The 23,494-nt window shown below is 32.5% G+C and overlaps 1 protein-coding gene and 1 pseudogene across 1 annotated transcript in view; one reads left to right on the plus strand and one right to left on the minus strand.

Annotated features, from left to right (window-relative positions):
• The window catches only part of LOC145243946 (tonsoku-like protein), a 116,656-nt gene that overhangs the window by 59,203 nt on the left and 33,959 nt on the right, over window positions 1-23,494 (minus strand). The window contains exons 9-11 of the mRNA XM_080107074.1: window positions 20,787-20,912; window positions 15,424-15,658; window positions 11,946-12,034 (exon numbers count right to left, since the gene is read on the minus strand). Of these exons, the coding sequence (XP_079963200.1) occupies window positions 11,946-12,034; window positions 15,424-15,658; window positions 20,787-20,912 (450 nt within the window). The remainder of the gene's footprint in view (window positions 1-11,945; window positions 12,035-15,423; window positions 15,659-20,786; window positions 20,913-23,494) is intronic.
• Window positions 19,984-20,100, plus strand: LOC145244038 (5S ribosomal RNA; annotated as a pseudogene).

Raw genomic sequence — 23,494 nt, forward strand, 5'->3', positions numbered from 1 at the left:
TCATTTGCACACTGTTCTGCTGGAAGAGTAAAGATATTTTGCCATGGGGCATCTCTGATGAGCTCCCTGATGGCTTCCCAATCAGCCTTTTTGTAATACCTCGTTGTTTTGAGTAGTGGGTCTTCAGTTTTAGGGCGAGAATTTAGGCTGATTTCTACCATTATCACAGCGTGATCAGCATTCCCGAGTGGGCTGTGGGCATTTGTTGTACAGTCATTGGGAACCGTTGTCAGAAAGAGATCTAGAAGTGAGGCATGTTGATCTTGCTGGTCTGGGAAACGTGTCGGAAATGTAACCAACTGAGATAGGGAATGGGATATAGAGAAGCTATGTGTTGCGCTACCAGCTACGTCTGTGTGATTAGAGAATCCTAGCCAGTTATTGTAGTGGACATTGAAGTCACCAAATACATGTATTTGTACGCTAGTATCGAGGGAGAGTGCTATATCTATGCTGTCTGAGACTTTGTTTATTAGGGTACAGTCTTGGTTTGAGGGAGAGCGGTAGAGAAAATACAAGTAGCTAATATTGTGTTGCATATTTAGTCTGAAGCACATAAAGGCCTGGTCCTCTGATTCTAGTTTTATTTCTCTAGTCAGGGGGAGGGTGTTACGAATATAGACTCCAAGTCCATGCATATGTCTGTCCGAGTCCTTACGGTAGAGTGGGAGATAACCAGGCATGTTAAAGTGGTTAGAGGGAATGGAGGAGTGAAGGTTAGTTTTTTTTTTTTTTTTTTTTTTTATTACATTTTCACCCCAAACAAGGCAAATTGCCACTTTGGTGTAGGGGGCTACTATCAGGGGCAACAACTACTGGGGTACTATGTAGGGATTTGGGCAGCAAGGTGTCGGTTCACGTTACACTTGAACTTCTGCACGTCAGTACTGTTGGGGAAGCAGGGACCTGGAATGGAATTCCAGAGTCTTGCGGTTCTGGGGAAGAAACTATTGGAGTAAAAAGATCTTTTACATCTAGGGACCTCTACAGTGTGGGGGTGGGATCTAGTAGCCTGTCGGGTTTGTCGAGGGTGCTCGCGTCGTGGGGGCACAAGTGATTGCAGTTCATCAGAGCATTCACCACTAAAATACTTGTAGAACAGGCAGAGGGATGCAACATTTCGTCGATGGGACAGAGGCTGAAGCTTAGATGCCAGTTCAGGGCCTATCAGATTTGCGACTCTCTTTTGAACCTTGTCAAGGAGCGAGAGACTAGTAGCAGATGCACCAGCCCAGATGTGGCAGCAATACTCCATACATGGGCGAATGGTGGCCTTATAGAGGTACAGAATACTTTCGGGTGTTAGTAGTTTTCTAGCACGGTAGAGAGAGCCTACCTTTCTTGCAGCGGCCCTGGCAATGCCTTCAATGTAATTGTTCCAACTCATGTTTCCTGTGAACGTTAGGCCAAGGAGTTTGAAAGATGGACTCTCAGATAAAGAGTCGTTGGCCATTGCTATTGGTGGTAGAGAGGGTTTCTTGTAATTATTGAATGAAACTAGTTTAGTCTTGGCAGCATTGAACGCGACCAACCACTTTTGTCCCCATTCCACTACAGATTGGAGGTCTTCCTCTAGTGTTTCTGCCATTTCTTTAGAAATGTGTTCATTCGTCTTCCTGTCGTGTCTGCCATAGAGTGTAGTGTCATCAGCATATATACCCATCTCAGAGGCAATGTTGTCGGGGAGGTCATTTATGAATATCAGGAACAATAGAGGTCCAAGGATAGAACCCTGGGGCACTCCCGCATTTATATCATATTGTTTAGATGTGCGACCGTCGAGGACTACCTAATGCTAAGATATCCGGGGTGTTTACAAGGAGAAATGACTCAACAGGAGGAGTGAAGGTTAGTTTCACTTAATGCTAAGATATCCGGGGTGTTTACAAGGAGAAATGACTCAACATCATCTAAGTTAGTTCTAAGCCCGCGGATATTAGTAAATGCAAGCCTCAAGGGAGGAGGCAGGTTGGTTTTCTTTGAGTTTGGTCCTGGTTTAAACGTAACTTTTGCTTGAGCTGTCATTTCATTTTATTTTATTTAAAAGTTTCAGTTAGGGTGAGTGAGTGAGGGGATGCTGGACAAGTAGTTGTGCAATACAAGTAGACTATCAGCTGTCCTCACTCACAGGTATATAGAGGGTGTCCATAAAGTTTGTGTGCACTTTAAAAAATTTATAACTTTATATTTGCGATAGAAATAATCTGTAAAAAATGTTATAAGGTTTCATGTATCTAGTTTTAAGTATAGTTATTGAATAATTTTTCACCACAAAATTCGTAACAATTTTTAGATAAGTAAAAAATATTTTCTTTTGTTTTTCAGAATCAATTTGATCCCATGGCTTCAATTAGCAATACATATGAAAAAATTGAAATAGCTTGAAATATTTCAATATTGGTATGCACAGAAAGAGCTTGATGAGCTAAGAAAGAATCTTTTTAAATTTTTAAAATCTGATTAAAATTAAGGAAGTTATGGCTATTTTTGTGCCTCACACGTTTGGATATTTTTCCCTCTTTAAGACCATATGCGTTTCGTCACATTTTTTACACTACTTTTTCAGTAAAAATGTCATATCTTTGTTAAAACACAAGACTAAGAAATGAAATTTACTATATAAGTGTATTTTTGTACAAGGAATCAGAATATGCAACTGAAAATCTCCCAAAGTTTATGGTTTCCAAATAATCTGCAGTAGATGTGCATAAATATGCAGCAATTCCTTAAAAATGCCATGTATCCATAAACAGAAAAGAAGTTGGAGAACTCAAAGTTGAATTGTAATGTGCTTTATGTACAAAAAACTTAAATCTAAACATAAGACCATTTAAAAATGAATATATTGCAATATTTCTTTGGTATTATTGTAGATTAACACCTTCTGTTTAACCCCACTCAACTCCTTCTGACCACCCCTCCAAAATGTGATGCTACCTTTTTAGGAAATTATGTATAAAATGCCATGAAAAACTTTAATGAAAGATAAACAAATTATTTTAGAATTGAATGTAAAATAATTTCCTAATATAGGTCATTCTAGCATTTTAGGGCAGTTAACTGTTTTTTTTTTTGTTTTTTTTTTTAAAGATGATTATGTGTAGTTTTAAGAGGGTTTCTATGCAATGAGAATATGGGGAGGGTTGCCATTCGGACTTTGAATTAATTGTAGGGGCTAAGGAAAATTATGTGTGAACATACTGAAAACTTGACAGAGACAAAGCTAACAAAAACAATACTAGAGGGGGGAGCGGTTAGTTTCACAAAAATTTAATGTAAAATAATTCACCATTTCCTGGCCATTCTAGCATTTTAGGACAGTTAACCAATTTATTTTCATGTGTATTTTTCTTTAAGGAAGGATCTATTTTTGTTTGTTTGTTTTAGATGCTTGTATGTGGCTTACAAAGGTATTTTATTTGGGGGGGGGGGGCTTGCCACTCGAACTTAGTGTTATTGTTAGGGTTAAAGAGTGTTTTAGGAGGAGACTTGCCACACATAATTTGGATTAGAGGTGAAGTAAAAGAAAATTCCATAAATTTGTTGATTTCTATTTTCGAGGTTGAAGGTGTTAATTCCATAGGCCGTTTATACTACGCTGGAGCAGGTTGTAAAAATATCTTTTGCTTAATAAGTAGAAAAAAAAAAAATAACGAAATAAAAAGCTTCCTAATTGTAGTGTGATGTGTTTTCTAACTGCTTTTAAAATTTCAAGAATATTGATATAGATTTTGAGGGTTTGTATTACTATACACATAGATTCGAAAAAGTTGTCAAAAAACAAATATATAACAAATAAATGTTATCAAAAGCAAGTTACTTTTCTACATAACTGGATAATTTTTTAGTGTTTTTATTTAATGTAACATGTTTATTCAGCTTGAAAACAGTGTTTACCGATGTTTTGGAAAATTTAAAATGGCGCCCGACTCTTGAAACGGTAAGTTTGTGGAAAAGAGTTAAAAATAAAAAAGTAGACAAAATACTGCTAGAAACTCGCTCAATATATGTTACCGTGACATGTGACATAGGCTGGCATATATTCGGTGAGTTTTTAACAGTATTTTGTATAGTTTTTTTTATTTTTAACTCCTTTTCTCAAACTTACCGTGTCAAAGAGAGTCGGGCCGGGCGCCATTTTTAATTTTCCAATACATCGGTAAACACTGTACGTTTTTCGAGTTGAATAAACATGTTACATTAAATAAAAACACTAGAAAATTATCCAGTTAGGTAGAAAAGTAACTTATCTTGCCTTTGATAACATTTATCTGTTATATATTTGTTTTTTGACAACTTTTTCGAATCTATGTATAAACGAGATTTTGATACTTATTTTGATTTTGAAAAAAAAAACATTTGTGGCTGTTCGCAGTAAAACATTGTTTTAATTCGCTGTTCAAAACTAATTTAAAGAATAAAAGTGCATGCAATCTACAAAAGTTTATTTTGCTTTTTTAACCATGTTTTTAAATTTGACGAGAAATGTGAGAAATTGCAACAGATTCAATGAATGTCCGCGTATTCAATCACCGCGAGCGGATATTTTGTCAACACGGTTTTTTAACAAATAAGAAATAATATTTTTATTATGTTTGAAACAACTTTAATAGTTTATTTTGGAAGTATATTCCATAAATAAAATAAAAAACCCACTTTAAAAACAGAAATTACGATTTTTTTTATATTTTATTTGCAGTTTTGTCTTAGGGGTGTCAAATTTGCAATGGCGATTTTCCCAAAGATTCTGACACTGCTACAGATTCATGATGCCGAATTGGTTGGGATTGTTGTTATTATACATTCTGAAAACCGAATAGTTCTAAACTAATGTTATTCTGATAACAAAATAGCTCTAATTAAACATATAAGAACATTTATATTCATATTTTCATGTTTTTCTTAATTCGTTCTTGAATAAAAATTAAAGAACGCGTGTTGTTTATACACTGTGCTGTGCTATGGCTGATTCTACAGGCTGGAGCTGCTGCTGCTGCTAGTAATACTAACTTCATTTGACCAAATTCGAGAAATAGAAACAATTTTTTTTTCGGGTAGGTCCTTTTAAATTATCAATTACCGCGGTCCTACTCAACATAAAATAATACTTTTAATTGATAAAGATAGTAAAAAGATTGATTTACTTACTACTGGGTGTCCGAAGAATTTTTTTTTCAAAATGTTCGATACTAGTCATATTAAAGTCTTATTTTTAACACAACAAAAAAAGAAATGGTCAAAAATATTTCGGACACTTGACAGTATTAAGATTAACACCTCTACTGATTGGTTCCCAAATTTCATGACGAAATTCTTCATACAATCACGGTACGGACCTTTAGAAAACAGGGGGGGGTCATTACAAAACCTTACCGAAAACGCCATTTTATGACGTTCACATTTTTATCACTTTATTTGCTTAAAACTCTTAAAATATATAATGTACATTTATATTTATTAATTCATTTGAAAGTATATTCATTTCCGAACAAAACAGTAGTAATTTGAAGACTTGAAGTGCTTTGGTTTAAGAATTATGGCTATTTTAGTAGAACTACCTTGAAATCTGTGATTATCCAAAGCGTTTTTTCGTCCGTGTGTATTACTACTTCAATTGAGGAAAAAGTAAAATGTGTCCTTTTGTTGGCGGAATTAAAATCTACTATTGCTGTACAAAGAAAGTTTAGAATTGAATACAATAAAAAAGCGCCTCATAGGAACACCATTGTTAAATGGATGAAAAAATTTAAAGAGACAGGCTCTGTCCATGATAAACCATGGTCTGGAAGGCCATGTGTCAGTGACGAAAGTGTTGCTTCCATAGAAGAATCCTTTACTGCAAGTCCAAGAAAGTCTGTAAGACGGGCATCATTGGAGCTCGGGCTGCCAAAGTCTACTGTGCATAAGATTCTGCGGGCAAAACTTCATATGAAAGTTTACAAAATTCAATTACATCAACAGTTGTTAGAAGAGGATTATTATGCACGGCTAACTTTCTGTCACCAGTTCAATGAAAAACTTTGCAATGATGATGCATTTGTGAGTAATTTACTGTTTTCTGATGAAGCAACATTTCACATTAGTAGCAAGGTCAACAGGCATGATTGCCGAATTTGGGGAACTGAAAACCCAAATGAAACTGTTGAACATGAAAGGGACTCTCTTAAAGTTAATGTGTGGTGTGCTTTGGGAATAAATCGAATCATAGGGCCATATTTTTTTGAAGATCGTGTTATTAACAGTGACAGCTACTCAGATATGTTGCAGAATTACTTTATTCCGCAACTTGAACAATTAAACTTGAAAGATGATACAGTGTTTCAACAAGATGGAGCTCCCTGTCACTTTGCTCGGCATGTTAGACAGTTTCTAAATCAGGAATTTCCTAAAAGATGGATCGGAAGGGGTGAACCATTTCATTTGCATCCACGTTCGCCAGATTTGACTCCATTAGATTTTTTTTTTATGGGGACAGGTTAAAACAATTGTGTATGCAACCAAACCTAGTTCATTGGAAGATTTGAAAGCTAGAATAACTAATGTGATTTCAGGCATTACTATAAATCATTTGGCAAATGTTTTTTTTTTTTTTTTTAAATTCAATTTTCACCCCAAACAAGGCACAGTGCTACTTTGAAGCAGGGGGCTACTATCAGGGACTTAATTAGCGGGGTCATTATGAAGGGAGATGAGTAGAAAGATGTTTGTTAACATTACACTTGAACTTCTGCATATCATTGCAGTTGGGAAAGCAGAATCCCGGAAGGGAGTTCCAAAGACCCGCAGTTCTGGGGGAGAAACTATTGGAGTAAAAGGCTTTCTTGCACCTAGGGATCTCTACTGTAAAGGGATGAGACTTAGTAGCTTGTTGGGTTTGTCGGGGGTAGTTACGTCGGGGAGGTACAAGTGTTTGCAGTTCGTCAGAGCATTCACCATTAAAGTATTTGTAGAACAGGCAGAGGGATGCAACATCTCGTCGATGGGACAGAGGCTGAAGCCTAGATGACAGTTCAGGACCTATCAGGTTGGCGACTCTCTTTTGAACCCTGTCCAGGAGTGAGAGACAAGCGGCAGATGCTCCAGCCCAGATGTGACAACAGTACTCCATACATGGGCGAATGGTTGCCTTATAGAGGTATCGGATACTGTCAGGCGTAAGTAGTTTTCTAGCACGGTAGAGGGAGCCAACCTTCCTTGCAGCAGCCTTGGCAATGCTCTCAATGTATCTATTCCAGTTCATATTCCCTGTAAACGTTAGGCCGAGGACTTTAAAAGAAGTACTTTCAGGTAATGTGTTCTTGGCCATTGCTATTGGTGGTAGAGAAGGTTTCTTGTAGTTATTGAAGGAAACAAGCTTAGTCTTAGCAGCATTGAATGTGACCAACCATTTTTGTCCCCATTCCACTACGGATTGGAGGTCATCCTCTAGTGTTTCTGCCATTTCCTTGGATATGTGTTCATTTGTTTTCCCCTCATATCTGTTATAGAGAGTGGTGTCATCGGCAAATATACCCATCTCCGAAACAATTTTATCAGGGAGGTCGTTTATGAATATCAGGAATAATAGGGGTCCAAGGATAGACCCCTGAGGTACTCCCGCATTTATGTCATATTATTTGGATGTACGACCGTCGAGGACAACTTTGATTTTTCTATTACTTAAGAAGGATTTAATTACATTGTGAATTCTTCCAGTGATTCCATATGATCTAATTTTCCTTAGAAGACCATTGTGCCATACCCTGTCAAAAGCCTTAGATATATCGAGGGCCACCGCTCTACCCTCCCCTGTTTTATCCAATGAACGGTATATACGTTCAGAAACTACAGTTAAGATATCTACTGTTGAACGGGCTTGCCTGAATCCATATTGTTTGTCAGTCAGGAGTTTAGCAGCTGTTTTTCGTGAACTGCAAAATCATATTACCCTTTGTATTGCTAATTATGGAGGGCATGTGGAAAGTTAAATAAAATTTCAATAAAAGCTTAAAAAATATAGATTTACTTCTTTCAAATCCATTTTACAGATTATTTCTATTGCAAATACAAATAAAGTTATAATTTTTTTAAAGTGCACACGGACTTTATGGACACCTTGTATATATATATATATATATATATATATATATATATATGTCGGTTCATTAAGGAAAAACAGCAATAGAAAGAGGGATTATAACCATTCTTTATACCTACGAATTTTGAAGCCTAATGCTTCTCATTAGAAGAGGAGAAAGGAGCTAGATTACAAATATAGGGAAATGTGACATCTAGCTTAGAGCACATTAGGAAGGAAATGTAGAATAAACAAAATAAAAATAATGATGAAAAGCATAAGCCTTTGAAATGCTTAGGTATATAACTCCTCTTTTGAAATGTTTAGGTTTATAACTCCTCTTTCTATTGATATTTTTCCTTATTGAACTGACAAATAAATTCATATATACCTATATTTATTTTATCTTATATATATATATATATAGACAAATTTATATGGTCACAACACTGGACATGCTAATGTTTTGGACAGATTGTTGGCTAAACCACAAATCCTCGTCAGGCGACTTAGAAGTGTTTGTCTTCCACAGAAAAAAGCCCGTTCTCAAACCTCAAATAAAAGGTTTGAGACACACATTTTTTAAGTCGCCTGACGAGGACTTGTGGTTTTAATGAACCATCTGTCCAAAACATTAGCATGTCCAGTGTCATGACCATATCAATAAAAATATATCTCGTTTTTTATTGAGTCCTCTTAATAATTTGTTAAATTCATGAGTTTTCTCTCTTGAATACCTTTAACTTGGTAAATATATATATATATATATATATATATATATATATATATATATATATACACACACACACACACTAGCAGTACCATTAAATATATTAAGTTTTAGAGTAGGGATCACTATGTGTGGATTGGAGAGGTGATGTCAATGTCTGTGTCAAAGAAATTGATATGTTAACAGAACATCCAAATAAGTTTCAACAAAGGTTTACAATAAATCTAAAGACATCATTGAAATTTTCTTTTGATTACATCTAAGGCCACTAGGGGCAATTACTAGTTAGGTCCATAAAGTAACTGAAATATATTAGCACATAGAAAACAAAATTGTTTTCAAGCAGACATTTTTTGTGACATAAAACAAAAATATTTAAGTATTTATTACTGGTATTTGATTTATTTGCAAAAAAAAAAGAAAAAAAAAGAAAAAGAAAAAAAAAAAGGAAATTATTTTAAAATAATTTTTTCAATATATCAAATTTGTTTCAATATGTTATTTCCATTTGCTATCTATAAAAAACAGTTTTCCTTAAGTAACAACAGTATGCTAACAATTTTCTTTTTATTACTTGACCTCATATTACAAATGTTATTTTTTAATTATTAGCTTTTTTTTTTTAAGAACACCTCTGCACCAAGAGGTGTTTTTTTTTTATATTACTTTATATAACTTAATAATCTTCTGTACAATCATCAAGGTATACCATTCCAACTTATGAAATCAATAATGCATAGTCTAAACTACTCTATTATTTTGCCCATAGCTAAGGGTAGGGAATTTATGCCCAAGCATATTTGGTGAAACTTAAACATTCACTTCTTAACTTGAAGTACCTGGTATTTTTAAATGGTCAATTATTAAAATACTGCCCAGGCTCAAGTTTGCTTAATTGCTGACACTGAAGATATTGCTAAGGCTGCTACAAAGAAGGTGAGCTTTCTCTGCTCCAGAAAATTACTCACACCTGATACACGGAATATTGTTGCCACATCTGGGCTGGTTCATCTCCCACCAGTCTTTCACTCTTAGACAAGGTCCAAAAAAGATTCTTCAACCTAATAGGTTCCACACTAGCAACCAAACTCCAAACCCTGTTACATAGCTGCAATGTTGCATTTCTACGCCTGTTTTACAAGTATTTTAAGAAAATGTGCTCTGCCAACTCATAGCACATGTGCCTCCTCGAAGTAAATACCTCCAACTAACCAAACAAGCAGCAAAATCCAACCCCTTTACTATAGAGGCTCCAAGATGCCGAAAAGCCTCTTATGCTTACAGCTTCTTCTCTTGAACTGCTAGACTTTGGAATTCCCTCATGGTCTCCTGTTCCCTGACTGTACCTATGCAGAAGTTCAAGTGTAATGTGAACAGACATCTCACTGCTCAACTTTTTATTAGGGTATAGAAGCCACCTGGCGATAAGGGTTAATTACGGATTTGTTATTTTTACTCTGACTAACGTTTGTTTTTTTTTAAATAAAAAAAATATTCTCCATTATTTGTTTTTCGTACTTATTTTAAGAAAAAGGAAAGTATATTAAAAAAAAAGAACATGTTGCAGAAATTTTTTTCTGCAAGCAAAATGTATAAACAAATAAAAGAACATTTAACAAATACATCATAAAAAAAATTTATATATATGTATTTATATTATATATATATATTTTTCTTGTGAAACTTTTTTTTTTTAAATTAAAATTATTCTGCATTGTTTTTTCAATGTCTTTCCTGTCCTTGATCAGGGGATGGGGGGGGGGAAGAAATCCTTCTAGACTGAGCCAATTTTTACTTTCGTTCCAATTCAGAGAGCTCCTTTTGGGGAGCTGGATCTTTTCTACATTTAAAACCAACCTTGTGTCTAGCCTGCTTAAGTGCTGAGGCAAAAATTTATAACTTAAAAAGGTATGCTCTTTATGAATTTGTAGGCTTTTTTTTTTAAAACTAAATACAAAAAAAAAAAAGAAATAAACAAAAACAAACAAATCAATGTATAGATAGTTTTAATAAAAAATACAAACATTTTGAGTATCATATGCTTACAAGTTCAATGTATGCGCACAACTAACTAGGAATGAGAGCAAATGGAGTCAAATCGAATCGGTCCTTTTCATATTTGCTTGTTTTAGCGAGTCTATAATTCAATTGATCACCTTCTAAGATTATTTAATGCAAACAGAGAACACTTTTATTCTTTTCCCCAGCCTTCAGGTTGTGTCCTCAGTGAGTGAAAGAGAAGTTGCTCTACACCGAGGTAATTTTTATATTTTTACCCTCATTGAGAGTGGCTTTTTGGAGAACTGAATTTTCCTCTCATAAAAACCAACCTTGTGTCTAACTCTGCTTTCGTGGGAAGGCCAATAAATAGGGACAATATCTTTTGTAAACCATTTTATATAATTCATGACTGAATGGATGTCTTGAACTATTAATATCTTTATGACACAAAGTGCATCGCTGACTTTATACACTCAATAATTTATTTATACACCCATTAAAATATTTATATGCCTAATAATTTATTTATACACCTATTAAAATATTTATATGCCTAATAATTTATTTATACACGCATTAAAATATTTATATGCCCAATAATTTATTTTTACACGCATTAAAATATTTATATGCCCAATAATTTATTTATACACGCATTAAAATATTTATATGCCCAATAATTTATTTATACACCTATTAAAATATTTATATGCCTAATAATTTATTTATACACGCATTAAAATATTTATATGCCCAATAATTTATTTATACACCTATTAAAATATTTATATGCCTAATAATTTATTTATACACTCATTAAAATATTTATACACCCATTAAAATATTTATACACCTGAACAGAATATTTGCTTACTGGTATTTTCAAGTGATTACTCATTTAAGTACTGATGAAGCTCAATGCTACTTAACTTTGATGATCTGATGGAAACTGGTATATCAACATGATGTCACTGTAATTGAGCACAAATTGTTATTTTACCTATAACTGAAAGGAAACCGGGGGTTCATACCTCTTCTAATGTGTAAATCACTCCAACAGAAATGATTTAGAATAGCTGATCCAATCTTCTGCGCCAATATCCGCTAAGCTAATCACGCAACACCTACCATTACTACTACAATAGAGGAAAATCGTACCTTAATTCGTGTTGAGCTTGCTCGTCTTTTTGTCAGTGGAACAATTTTCTCTGCTTCATCTTTTTCTTCTTCTTTTTCCTCTTCTGACTCTTGAATAGACAAACAACACAAACAAAAAAGATTTAAAGTTTTATAGACGAACTTAAAAAAAAAGATAGAAAAAGCATTATTATAATAAACAAAATGGTAGGTATCTAGACTGGTTAACCCCCTTTTTTAGGGTGGGGAGTTTGGAGAGTGTATGATTGGTTTGTGTGGATGCACTCAAATTTTATGGAATCGGATATATTTTTTATTGCTAATAGTGAAATTCTAAGTTCTTTTTTAAATTTATATAAATAAAACAGGTGTGCGTGTGTGTGTGTAAATATTTAACCAATAAATGGTTTATAATAAGTAAAATCTTTGTTTAGATGGATGAATAAACCGCACAGAAATATGTGTCCTGCGTTGCCTCAAATAAATTCGATTGGCTAATCGCTGGTATTTAAAAGTTTATAACTTCTAAAAAACTGCTAATAGAGATCAAACAGCCAGGGTTCACATCTAAGTATGCTGTTGCCATTGCTTACACAAACCACTATTTCGATTACTATCAATGGAAGAGATACCCTGAAACCAAAACTACCTTTAGAACTGCCTGCAACCACTGCAAATAGATTATAGGAAAAGCAAAAATTCTTATGCCTGATTTATTAAATTCAGATTTGCTGAGGAGAAACTTGAGTTCTCAAGAATTTTGGCGAATAACAAATATGGCACTGAACAAACGTAAGACTTTTATCCTAACCATCATTACATTAAAGCATCTGACAGTCAAAATTTTGGCAACAAACTTTGTCTCAAAAATTCCATTTTGATCATCAAGTCCACCTACTTCCTGAATTTCTCTGTACAATTTAAGATACTTTAAGAGATATCTATATATCTGTTTGGGATGTTGTTAAAATTATCAAGATGCTGGCAAGACAACTGGATGGCAATCCAGTCACTATGTTTAAGAATCTGCTGCCAAAATTAGTTATAATCTTTACAAAGTTACTTAATCATTGCATTAATGAAAAATGCCTTCCATCTCACTGGAAAATTTCATTGACCTGCTTTGTATTTAAAAATATTGGCGATTGTTGTTGTTTTTTTTTTTTTTTTTGCATCTTAGTATAGACCAATTGGTCTCCTGTGCACACGAGGTTGTTTGAATTTGATAAATCTGCCATTGCGCACAGAAATCACTTTTTCCACTGTTTCCAACGTAATAGATGTATGAAAACTAAAGCCGCTTTCAGGACTGCCAGCAACCATTGTAAGAAAGTAATAAAGAATGCAAGAGAGTTGTATGCTCAATCTGTTAAGTCCAAAGTAGCTGAGCAGCGGCTTGGTTCCCACCAGTTTTGGCAAATAGCAAACAGAATCCTGAACAGAAGCGTGTGCTCCATCCCAACTATTATCAATGGACCTGAGGTAATCTCGTCAGCATCAGACAAAGCCAAACTCTTTGTCAAGAACTTTGCAGCTAATTCTAACCTTTGCAATCAAGGATGCCAACCCCCAATATTTCCTCCTGTATCAGAAAACACGCTATGTGATATACGTATATCTGTACGTGATGTTACCAAGCTAATCAAAAACCTTGATTCCAGTAAAGCAACTGGCCCTGACGGTATTCCAATTATAGTACTCAAAAGACTTCAACCTGAACTAGCGCCCATACTTACAAAACTGTTTAAACGTTGTCTTAAGGAGAATAGTTTCCCATCTCCCTGGAAAATTTCATCAGTATGCCCTGTATTTAAGAATTCAGGTGATCGCTCATCCCCCTCTCAGTACAGGCCAATAAGTCTCCTGTGCGTCATGAGTAAGTTGCTGGAATCTGTGTTAAATACAGAAGTAATCAATCATCTCAACAAAAATAACCTTCTTAGTGACACTCAATATGGTTTCCGTTCTGCTAGATCTACAGCAGATGTGCTTACAGTTATATCTCATAGGATTAGCAAATCTCTCGACGGAGGCAACCTTTCTAGGGCAATTGCTCGACATATCTAAGGCCTTTGATAGGGTATGGCATAAAGGTTTACTTCATAAGATCTCTAGCTATGGTATTGCTGGAAATGTCTTCTCAATTATTAAATCATTTCTTTCTGATAGGTTCATAAGAGTAGTAGTTGAGGGGCAAAAATCAGAAGCTCACAGTATTAATGCCGATGTCCCTCAGGGATCCATCCTGGGCCCAACTCTTTTCCTGATCTACATTAATGATCTTCCAAATCACATCCTTACATCATTTGTAGACATTTATGCTGACGACACTACCATTTATGGTAGCACATCTAAGACAGTAAACGACCAAGTTCTCTCCAATTCTCTCTCCTCTGATCTTGAGCACGTAGTACAATGGGGTAAGGAGTGGCTGGTTACTTTTAACGCATCTAAAACCAAGCTTCTCTCTTTACATCATCAACATTCTGATCCACATCTGGCATCAATTGAAATGAATGGCTCTCGTCTCCAGGAGGCCTCAAGTTTTGACAAGCTTCTTGGCTTGACCATTACTCCTGATCTTAAATGGAACACGTACATCAAATCTGTTGCCAAGGCCGCTGGAAAAATGGTGGGATCTTTCTATCGATCCGGTAGATATCTCACTGCTGATGCTATTCTCTATCTATATAAGAGCCAGGTACGTCCAAGGATGGAATACTGTTGCCACATCTGGGCAGGAGCTGCTAGAAAGGACTTGGCCTGCCTTGATAGAGTTCAAAATAGGGCTCGTAGGAGATGTCCTTTTCTCTTCCTTGCAACCTCTATCTCACAGAAGAGATGTTGCGAGTTTGTCTCTGATGTATCGTTATTTTCATGGAAAGTGTTCGACTGAGCTTCAATCTATGGTCCCCCCTCGCCAAACTTTCACAAGAAACACTCGTCTAGCTGTAAACACTATCAATAATTCCCCTTACTCTTTATCTGTGCCTAAACCTAAACTTAGATTCCATGAACAAAGCTTCTTTCTTAGAACTGCACGTCTGTGGAATTGTCTTCCGTTTTCCTGCTTTCCGGCTGACTACAATATGGTTGTCTTCAAGTCTAACGTAAATAAGTTCTTGATGAGCCGTTCCACATAAGTTATCAAATTTACCAAATTTTCATTACTAATGATTACTATATTATCCAATTTCTACTGTACACTCTTTAACCCTTATCCTTGAGTGGCCTCTTGGCCTTGATAATGTGGTGATGCCTATGTAAAAAAAAAAAAAAAAAAAAAATTCTTAGGACTAGTGTTCTCATCTTGGGTGTTATTTTCACAATGTTTCAGTCGATGTAAACTCAATCCAAAATAAGTACTAATAGTTAATCCTCAACATAAAATCAAGAAGTCTTCAATCACGTCAGCAAAAAGCAATTTACTTAGTGATAAACAATATGGATTTCATTGTTGCAAAAATCAATGATAGTTAAGAAGAAAGAATTACCTTACCCGATTCAGTGAGATCTGACATATCAATTTGTTCATCTGTGTCTGTGACATTTTGAGACAGAGAACAACTGTCCGAGGCATGTGTAGTATCATCATCATCATCATCTTCATCAGAGTGATCAGCATCACTTGATGTCCTTATTTTCCCTCCTAACAACTTCAGTTTTTCTGTATACTTTTTGCTTTCTTTCTTGTAAGTTTCTTGAAATTGAATGAGTGAACGAAGAGTATGACGCTATAAGAGAGAGAAACAAAGGATAAATATAAATATATAAAATAAATATGTATGTATTATAGTTTTTTGAAAGTAAATCACAACGCAGATATGAAGGATAAACAATATTTTATTGTCAGCTACGCAAGATTCAGTTAAAGTTACAAACTTTAACTGAATCTTGCGTAATCGATGCCCACCCGTCATTTCAAAACAACACCGCTGAGGACAACATGCAGACTTTCTTTTAATAACTGACTTTCTTATCAAAACCATGTCAAAAAAAAAAAAAAAAAATACAAAATTCTGAAGATGATGTTTGACTTCGAAATATATTAATTTTAAATAAATATTCTTTATCCTTTATATCTATGTTGTGATTGACTTTCAATAAAAATATAATACATACGTATTCATTTTAAACTTTAATCAATGCTTCTATCATGTCACTTACAACCTCAACTGAATATATATATATATATATATATATATATATATATATATTCTAGGTTAAAAATATCCAAAAGTAAAAACCCTTGAATTTAATGATAGTGCACAATAAAAAGAGCAGGATATTATTTTATTCAATTTAGGTAAACAAAATTACCATTTGTCATGACAATGAATCTACTGTTTCAATATAAAAAGATTTCATCAGGCGACAGAAACCGCCAGTCTTATTATTATTATTATTATTATTATTATTATTATTATTATTATAATAATAATAATAATAATAATAATAATAATAATAATAATAATAATAATAATAATAATAAAAAAACAAACATTTGGAGGGCTTTTTTTGAAAAATTAATAATTTCTATAGTGTGTGTTTGGACACGTAGAAGAAAGCAGAAGGTGGTTTAATCAGCAACTTCGAGACTCAATGAAAGGTATTCTTAGTTACTTTAATTAGGTCAGAACAGCTGCACTCGTTAGGTGACAGGAAATAAGGAATTCATTAAGGGGAAACTGAAGACGAAAGGGAAAACAGAGTGAAGCGTAGTCAATCTCTCTGCAGTTTATTGCTATGATGATGAGCACGTATATTCTAGACATTTATTTGCTTAGTTCCATTTATAAATTTATAATAATGGTGGTAAAATTTATTGTTAAAAACTTAGTTTGAATTAAAAATCAATTTAAATATAAGGACTTAATTTTAATATTACTTTAAATGTTATTATGAGAAGTGTAAGATTCCAACTTTAATATAATAAGTTTAATCTACTCTATAAATATTTAATAATAATCCTCAGTGCAAATAAAAGTCAAAATCATACAAAAATTAAATAAACTACATCATTTGTTATATCTAATTTATAGAAGTTGTTAATATTTATTTTATTCAAGTAAAAGTTTATATAATAGATATATTGTTAATATATTATAGGAAGTGACAAATACAAGCATCTTATAAACAGTAATTAAAATTTTGGAGTTTACTGGATCATATTAATATCAGTTAAGTTTATGATTTATGCATCTTTATGTCTTAAAGCCTATACATTAAGATAGCTCTGAGTTTATCTAAAAATTTAGGGTTAAAGTATTAGTCGAGAATTGAGAGAAGATTCTATCTATATACTCACACCTATGAAGGCATGCACATCTATAATATAAAGCTGAATGTGTGTGTGTGTCTGGTCACGAATAGGCTCCTATATGGTTGACTATTTAAAAAAAAACTGATTACATATAATGATAGATGTATCGAGGATCAGGAATGGGTATGTTTGATCTGGCAGAATGGTGGTTCATAAAAATTGTGGGGTCTGCGTTCGCGCCTGGTCCGCAAAGTATGGAAATAAAAAATGAAAAAAAAAAACAACAAAAAAAAAAAAACGTTTACAAGGGTTTTTGATATAGATGTACATAAGAATACTTTTATAAGTATGTTTAAACTTAAATAGGGATGGTATAATAAAATTGTGGGGTCTGTGTTCACGCCTGTACTTCATGGAAATATGGCACAAACTTTAACAAAGACTTTTCATATCTATTTGCGAAAGAATACTTTGATAATTATGCTTCAGTTTGAAGAAATATGGTATAATAAAATTATTGGGTGTTCGTTCGCGCCTGACCTCCATAAAATGGAAATATGTCACAAGGTTTTTTAAAAGGGGTGAGGGTCCACGATAACACCTTAACTTTAATCTTAATTCACGTTAGCTTTTATTTATTTTTTTGAGTTGAATCATATTGTGTCGAATAAATTCACCTCATAAATTCACGTTCTTATTAAAGTGAAAGACAAAAAAAGAAATGTCGGAACTTTAGACAATTCTCGATACAAATTTTGCATAATTCTGTTTTTTTCTTCTCCACTTGCACGTGGCACTCTTTCGAAAATAGATAAATAATAAAAAATAAGAATGTTACTTGTTATCGTGTCAAAAGAAGGAAAAATCCTGTTCACGTGATTACATGGCTTTTTAAAAACATTTACATAACCTTTTTATTTTTATTTATATATCTGTTTAAGACTTTTTTGTCAGTGTACTAGAAGGAATTCAGTTGATTACAACCCTTTCTGCGTGTTCTTTACATTACAATAGTACAACCCTGAATCCGACGGCGCAATACTACACCGTTCAATACTGTAAAGCTGAAAGGAAGCTGTTCTGCTTGAAAAGGGCGCCATTTTCTTCTTATTCATATTTATATTGATTCTTTGCTTAAAAAAACTAAAGTAATTATGTGTTTACTTTTTTAATATTCCATTTTGCTGTTTCGGATTATTTTACTAAAGTAAGTAAAACTTTTTTCAAAACTGTTTTTGTTTCTTTGTTTTTTTGATATTTTGTCGATATTATTTAGTAAAAGTGTTTAGCAGAAAAGCCAACAAACGACTACCCGAAAAAATAAATATACAAGAAATAAATCTTACCATAGTCAATAAAAGTTCAGTTCATGTTATTTTTTTGTTTTGAAATAGTTTTTAATACTCTTTACTTGAAATAATTTCAGTGAACCGAAATTAAAACGACATTTGAGGCGATAACTACTTAAATGAATTTTTATATAAACTACACATGCCATAATCGAATATTCCTCAAGCACAAAATAATGGAAAACATTAAAATATGTTTATAAATATTCCTTACGTTGACGGAACTCTCTTAAATTGTTAACACAGAATGCTCAGGTTCCCCTCCTTCAAATTGAAAACGGGGTTCTCCATTTCAAAGTCGCTGGCATTTTGATTTCTTTTAAACCGGTTCGTGAATTAAAAAGAAAAAAATTTTTTTTTACAAACTACTTAAAAATACAAACCAATGGACTTTTCTACCATAAAAGTAACTTTTATTGACTATGGTAACATTTATTTCTTGTATATTTATATTATTATATATAGGAAACATCATTTTGTTGGTCACTCTTGGCTACGAATGGAAACAAAGTTGATATAAAAAATATATTTTTGTGAAAATTATCTTGAGTATCAAAACGTATCTCTTTACAACCCCCTCCATTTCATAACCTATCATATAAAAACAGCCTACAGAAAATGGACTGTGATTGATGAAAGTATGATAGGTTATGAAAAGGGAGGGGGTTGTAAAGAGATAGGTTTGAACCCAGTCAACGACGGGTACTTCTGCTAGTATATATATATATATATATATATATATATATATATATATATATATATATATATATATATATATATATCTACAATTGTATTGATACCATCTATGTAAATCAGTTACATTTGTGGAAACAAATAAGATGAGTCAAGATGGTAATTTGCTGAAACAACTGTTAATAAAGTAAAAACATTGATACTAAAAATGTTTATATTGCTAAGATGTTATTATAATGCCTATAATTTAAGAAGGTTTCTTGTTTTTTAATGACCAACTTAATAAATAATAATAATTGAGCAACTTAATAAATAATAAAATGAATAATATTCTACCATCTTAACTCATATATGTATGTGTGTGTATTTATATATATATATATATATATATATATATATATATATATATAAATATATATATATATATATTTATTTTGATTTAAAGGTTATGAGGGTTTTTTGGTCACAAAAAAGTATCGAAACTTTTTCGATACTTTTTGTGACCAAGAGCGGTCCACTTGAAATATAAAAATAATAATAAAAATATTAAATACAAAAAGTAACATCGTTTTTCATGCTTCAAAAAACCCTCATAACCTTTAAATCACTATCCTAGAAGCATACGTGGACTTTTAACATTATATATATATATATATATATATATATATATATATATATATATATATATATATATATATATATACATCTACGGCATAATATATATATATATATATATATACACATACATACATACATATACGGCATAATCATGTTAACACACCGGTTCTCATCAGATCAATGAAGTTAAGCAACATTGAGTCTGGCTAGTACCACATGGGTGACCACTTGGGAATTCTAGACGCTGTATGTGCTTTACGATTATCTCGGCATTGTTTTCAGTCGTCTTGAACCTCCACTTACCACTGGTATTCAACAATATTGAGTTAAGAAAGGTGTGGTTGGAGATTGCACAACTCTTGCCACAAAAAAAAAAAAAAAAAAAAAAAAAAAAAAAAAAAAAAAATTTCACGCGCAGGCACTCTTACAGTGGGTATCCATAGTCTGTCAATATTGAAGGAAGCCTTTTATATATATATATAAATATATATATTTTATCTGTTTGGTTACATATGTTTCAGATGTTGGACCATGTTTATGATCTAACAGTCTTGTCAGACCTTACAGAAGTGGTTGTTAGTATTAGGAAGAAGTATTTTAGAAGAAATACGAAAAAAAAAGGAAGGGGTTGAGGTAGGAGATAATAAGGGGGGGGGGAGGGGGAGACGGGTATTGACAATATTTCAGTTTTGAGGGTTAAGATACAATATATATATATGTCCTATCATTTTTGACAGAAGGTGTACACCATTACGATTTTGACGATTGAATCAAACTTTTAAATATTTAGGAGTCAGAGTCAAGCATGTGACTCTACAGCCCTGTAAGCATGGTATTGTATCCGAGGTCACTCACAGGTCACGCTTATCGTTCTAAGTGTTAAACGAACGCATACTTTCAAAACAACAGAACAAAGAAAGTGATTTGTTGTATACTTACTTCTAAGTTTAAATGTTTGGCTTCCTGGGCAGATTGCAATGCTTTCAGGTAGGTCAGTTTGATGACTTCATAATTACTCTTGATGTTTTCTTGATTGAGGGCAATGTTCAAGAGAGTCCGACATGCCTTTCAAGAAAGAAATCAAAAGTTGAAAAATAATTAGGAATTTAAAGAAAAAGGTAAACAAGTTTTATAAAACGAAATGGTATTGATTAGTGGTGGGACGATTAATCGGAATCGGAATCGTTAATCGTAAGAATCGTGTATTTTGGGAGGCATCGGAATCGCATCATTAAAAAATACCTTAATTTTCCAATTCCTTCATTACGATTCTTTTAGTCTGATGTTGAAAAAAATAAAAAAAATTCCTGATATTTCTAACTGCAAGAGAGAAATGTAGCATGTTATAAAAAGAAACCAAAGAAATTCATTATTAACAGGGCAATGCTTAGTGCTCCCTCCCTTACAAGGTTCATTCATTCAGATCTATTGTGATCAAAACTACAAAAGAGTTAACTTGAAAAGAAGTATGCAGGGCTCTACATTGAGAGTAAAAAAAAAAAAAAAAACGCTTATCTTTTTGGCGACTGTTTTTTTTACTGACAAATCTTCTAATAGTGAATGAAAATGCTTTTTCAACTTATATTTTCTTAAAACGAGCAAAGTCAAATTATTTAAACAGTAAAAGGTTTAATAGAACAATATACTTTTTTTCTTTTTTTAAAAGAAGGCTTTTGAAAGAAATATCTCTAAAATGAAATTGATCACGTTGTATTATTTCGCAAAATTTGGACAGTAGTCGGCTTCTTTTGAAGTTTCAAAAAAACCGACTCCATACCTATCTCTTCCAAACCTAAAGTTATTAAATAACCCCTTCGTTAATTTAAGGGTAATTAATTCAATTCAGTCAAGTTGTTTTTTTTTTAAATTTCATTGAAATAAAATCCATTTTTAAAAATTTTTTCTCCAGAAAGATAAAACCCTGAATTTGATTATATTAAAAGCGGAATATAATCTTTTTTCTAGAATTTTAAATTGAAAATTAAAAAAAAAGTGTTTGACGCAGTTTTTTGCCAAATGAAAAAGAAATTAATATATATTTTTTAAAAGGTGTTGTAATCAATTAATTTTTATGTCTAAATAATATTTACGATTAATTAAATAATTTCATTTTAAAAAGTATTTATAAATAGAATTTTACTTATAGTTTAGCAACATTGAACCGCATCAACCATGTGTGAATTGAACACAGTCAACCAAAAAAAAATAAAAATTCAAAAGAAATGCATATTTGCATTTCATTATGTAAACTTTTATACATTGGTTTCAAAAATTAAATTCTATAAGTTTTTTTTTTTTGTTAACTACTGGTTGGTACAATTTACCGCTCCATCCCTTTATATTTTTTTCTTTTTGTCTTTTTTAGCGGATTATTTTCAATTAATTATCCAAATAAGTGACTAGCTTTAAAACAAAATTTAATAGTAATTTATTTGTTTACAGATAAACTGAATTTTCTAATATGGCCTCAAAGTCCAAAAAAAGTCTTGCATGGAAACTTTTTGAAGTTGATGAAGATCATGAGTTGAAAGCCATTTGCAAAGTCTGTCAAATTAAAATATCGCGAGGAACAAAACCATCTAATATGACCACAACCAACATGTTAAAACATTTAACTATGAAGCATCCAAATGAATTGGAGGAGCAAAATAAAAAAGAAAAGGAACAAAAAATTACCAACTAGTCACTCAGAGCAGTTTTATTAGTGAGGGTCGAAATCGCAGTGTCTTTTTTTTTTTTGCCTAAGTCACCAATTTTTTTTAACCTTCCTTAACTTCAAAGAGTAAATACAATATATACAACTAAAAAATAATTTTTAAAAATGCTGATTCTATTCATGAAAAATTCTTTTAACTAGAAATTAAAACTTAGGTAAAGATAGCTGACTGACAGCAACAGGAGCACTGGTTAACTACTGAACCACATGGAAAGGTGTGGGGGAGGAAAAAAGGAAATTAAAGGATGATAATAAATTATGATAACCGTCTTTGAAAGGCACTAAACTCCTAAAATTTACTTCTTTAAAATTTTAGGCGGCATTCCCCGGCGATTTTAAAGCACTCTCTCTCAAAAAAAAAAAAAAAAAAAAGATTTAATTTTCAAGAGTTTGGGAAAGATATATTTATTATAACCGAATTCCTGTATGAAGACTGGATCTACTTTATTGGACGTTAATTTGTGAGATAAGTAATTTTTCAATGTTTAATGTTTTTAAAGTTTCAATTATCAATTAAATTTTTTTAATTGCGTTTTTTTTTTCAATTTATTTATAAAAAAAAAACAGGGTTTAAAATGTATTTTTCAAGATAACAAGCTTCAAAATAAGTCTAATTAAAAAAAATCACTTAATTTTTAATTTCGACAACCCTGAGAATTTAATTATTAAAAAAATATTGAAATGTGACATTTTTTTTATTTAACATTTCTATTAGTTCAATTAATTTTCTTTCAATAATTCATTTCACTCAACAAACTTCACCATTTTTTGTTTTGTTTTATCTTTTTCTGTAATTTTGGTAACTATTTTTGCTCAATTTTATCTAGTATTTCATTTGTTTTTATAGTGATATCATTTTTATATGTGTTCCTTTGATATACCGTATTTCAAAATTAGTTTGGCTAAACTTATTCTTCACGTTAGAAACAAC

The sequence above is a fragment of the Euprymna scolopes genome, chromosome 22 (genome assembly GCF_053919585.1).
Source record: "Euprymna scolopes isolate OS-2025 chromosome 22, ASM5391958v1, whole genome shotgun sequence".
Taxonomy (NCBI): domain Eukaryota; kingdom Metazoa; phylum Mollusca; class Cephalopoda; order Sepiida; family Sepiolidae; genus Euprymna; species Euprymna scolopes.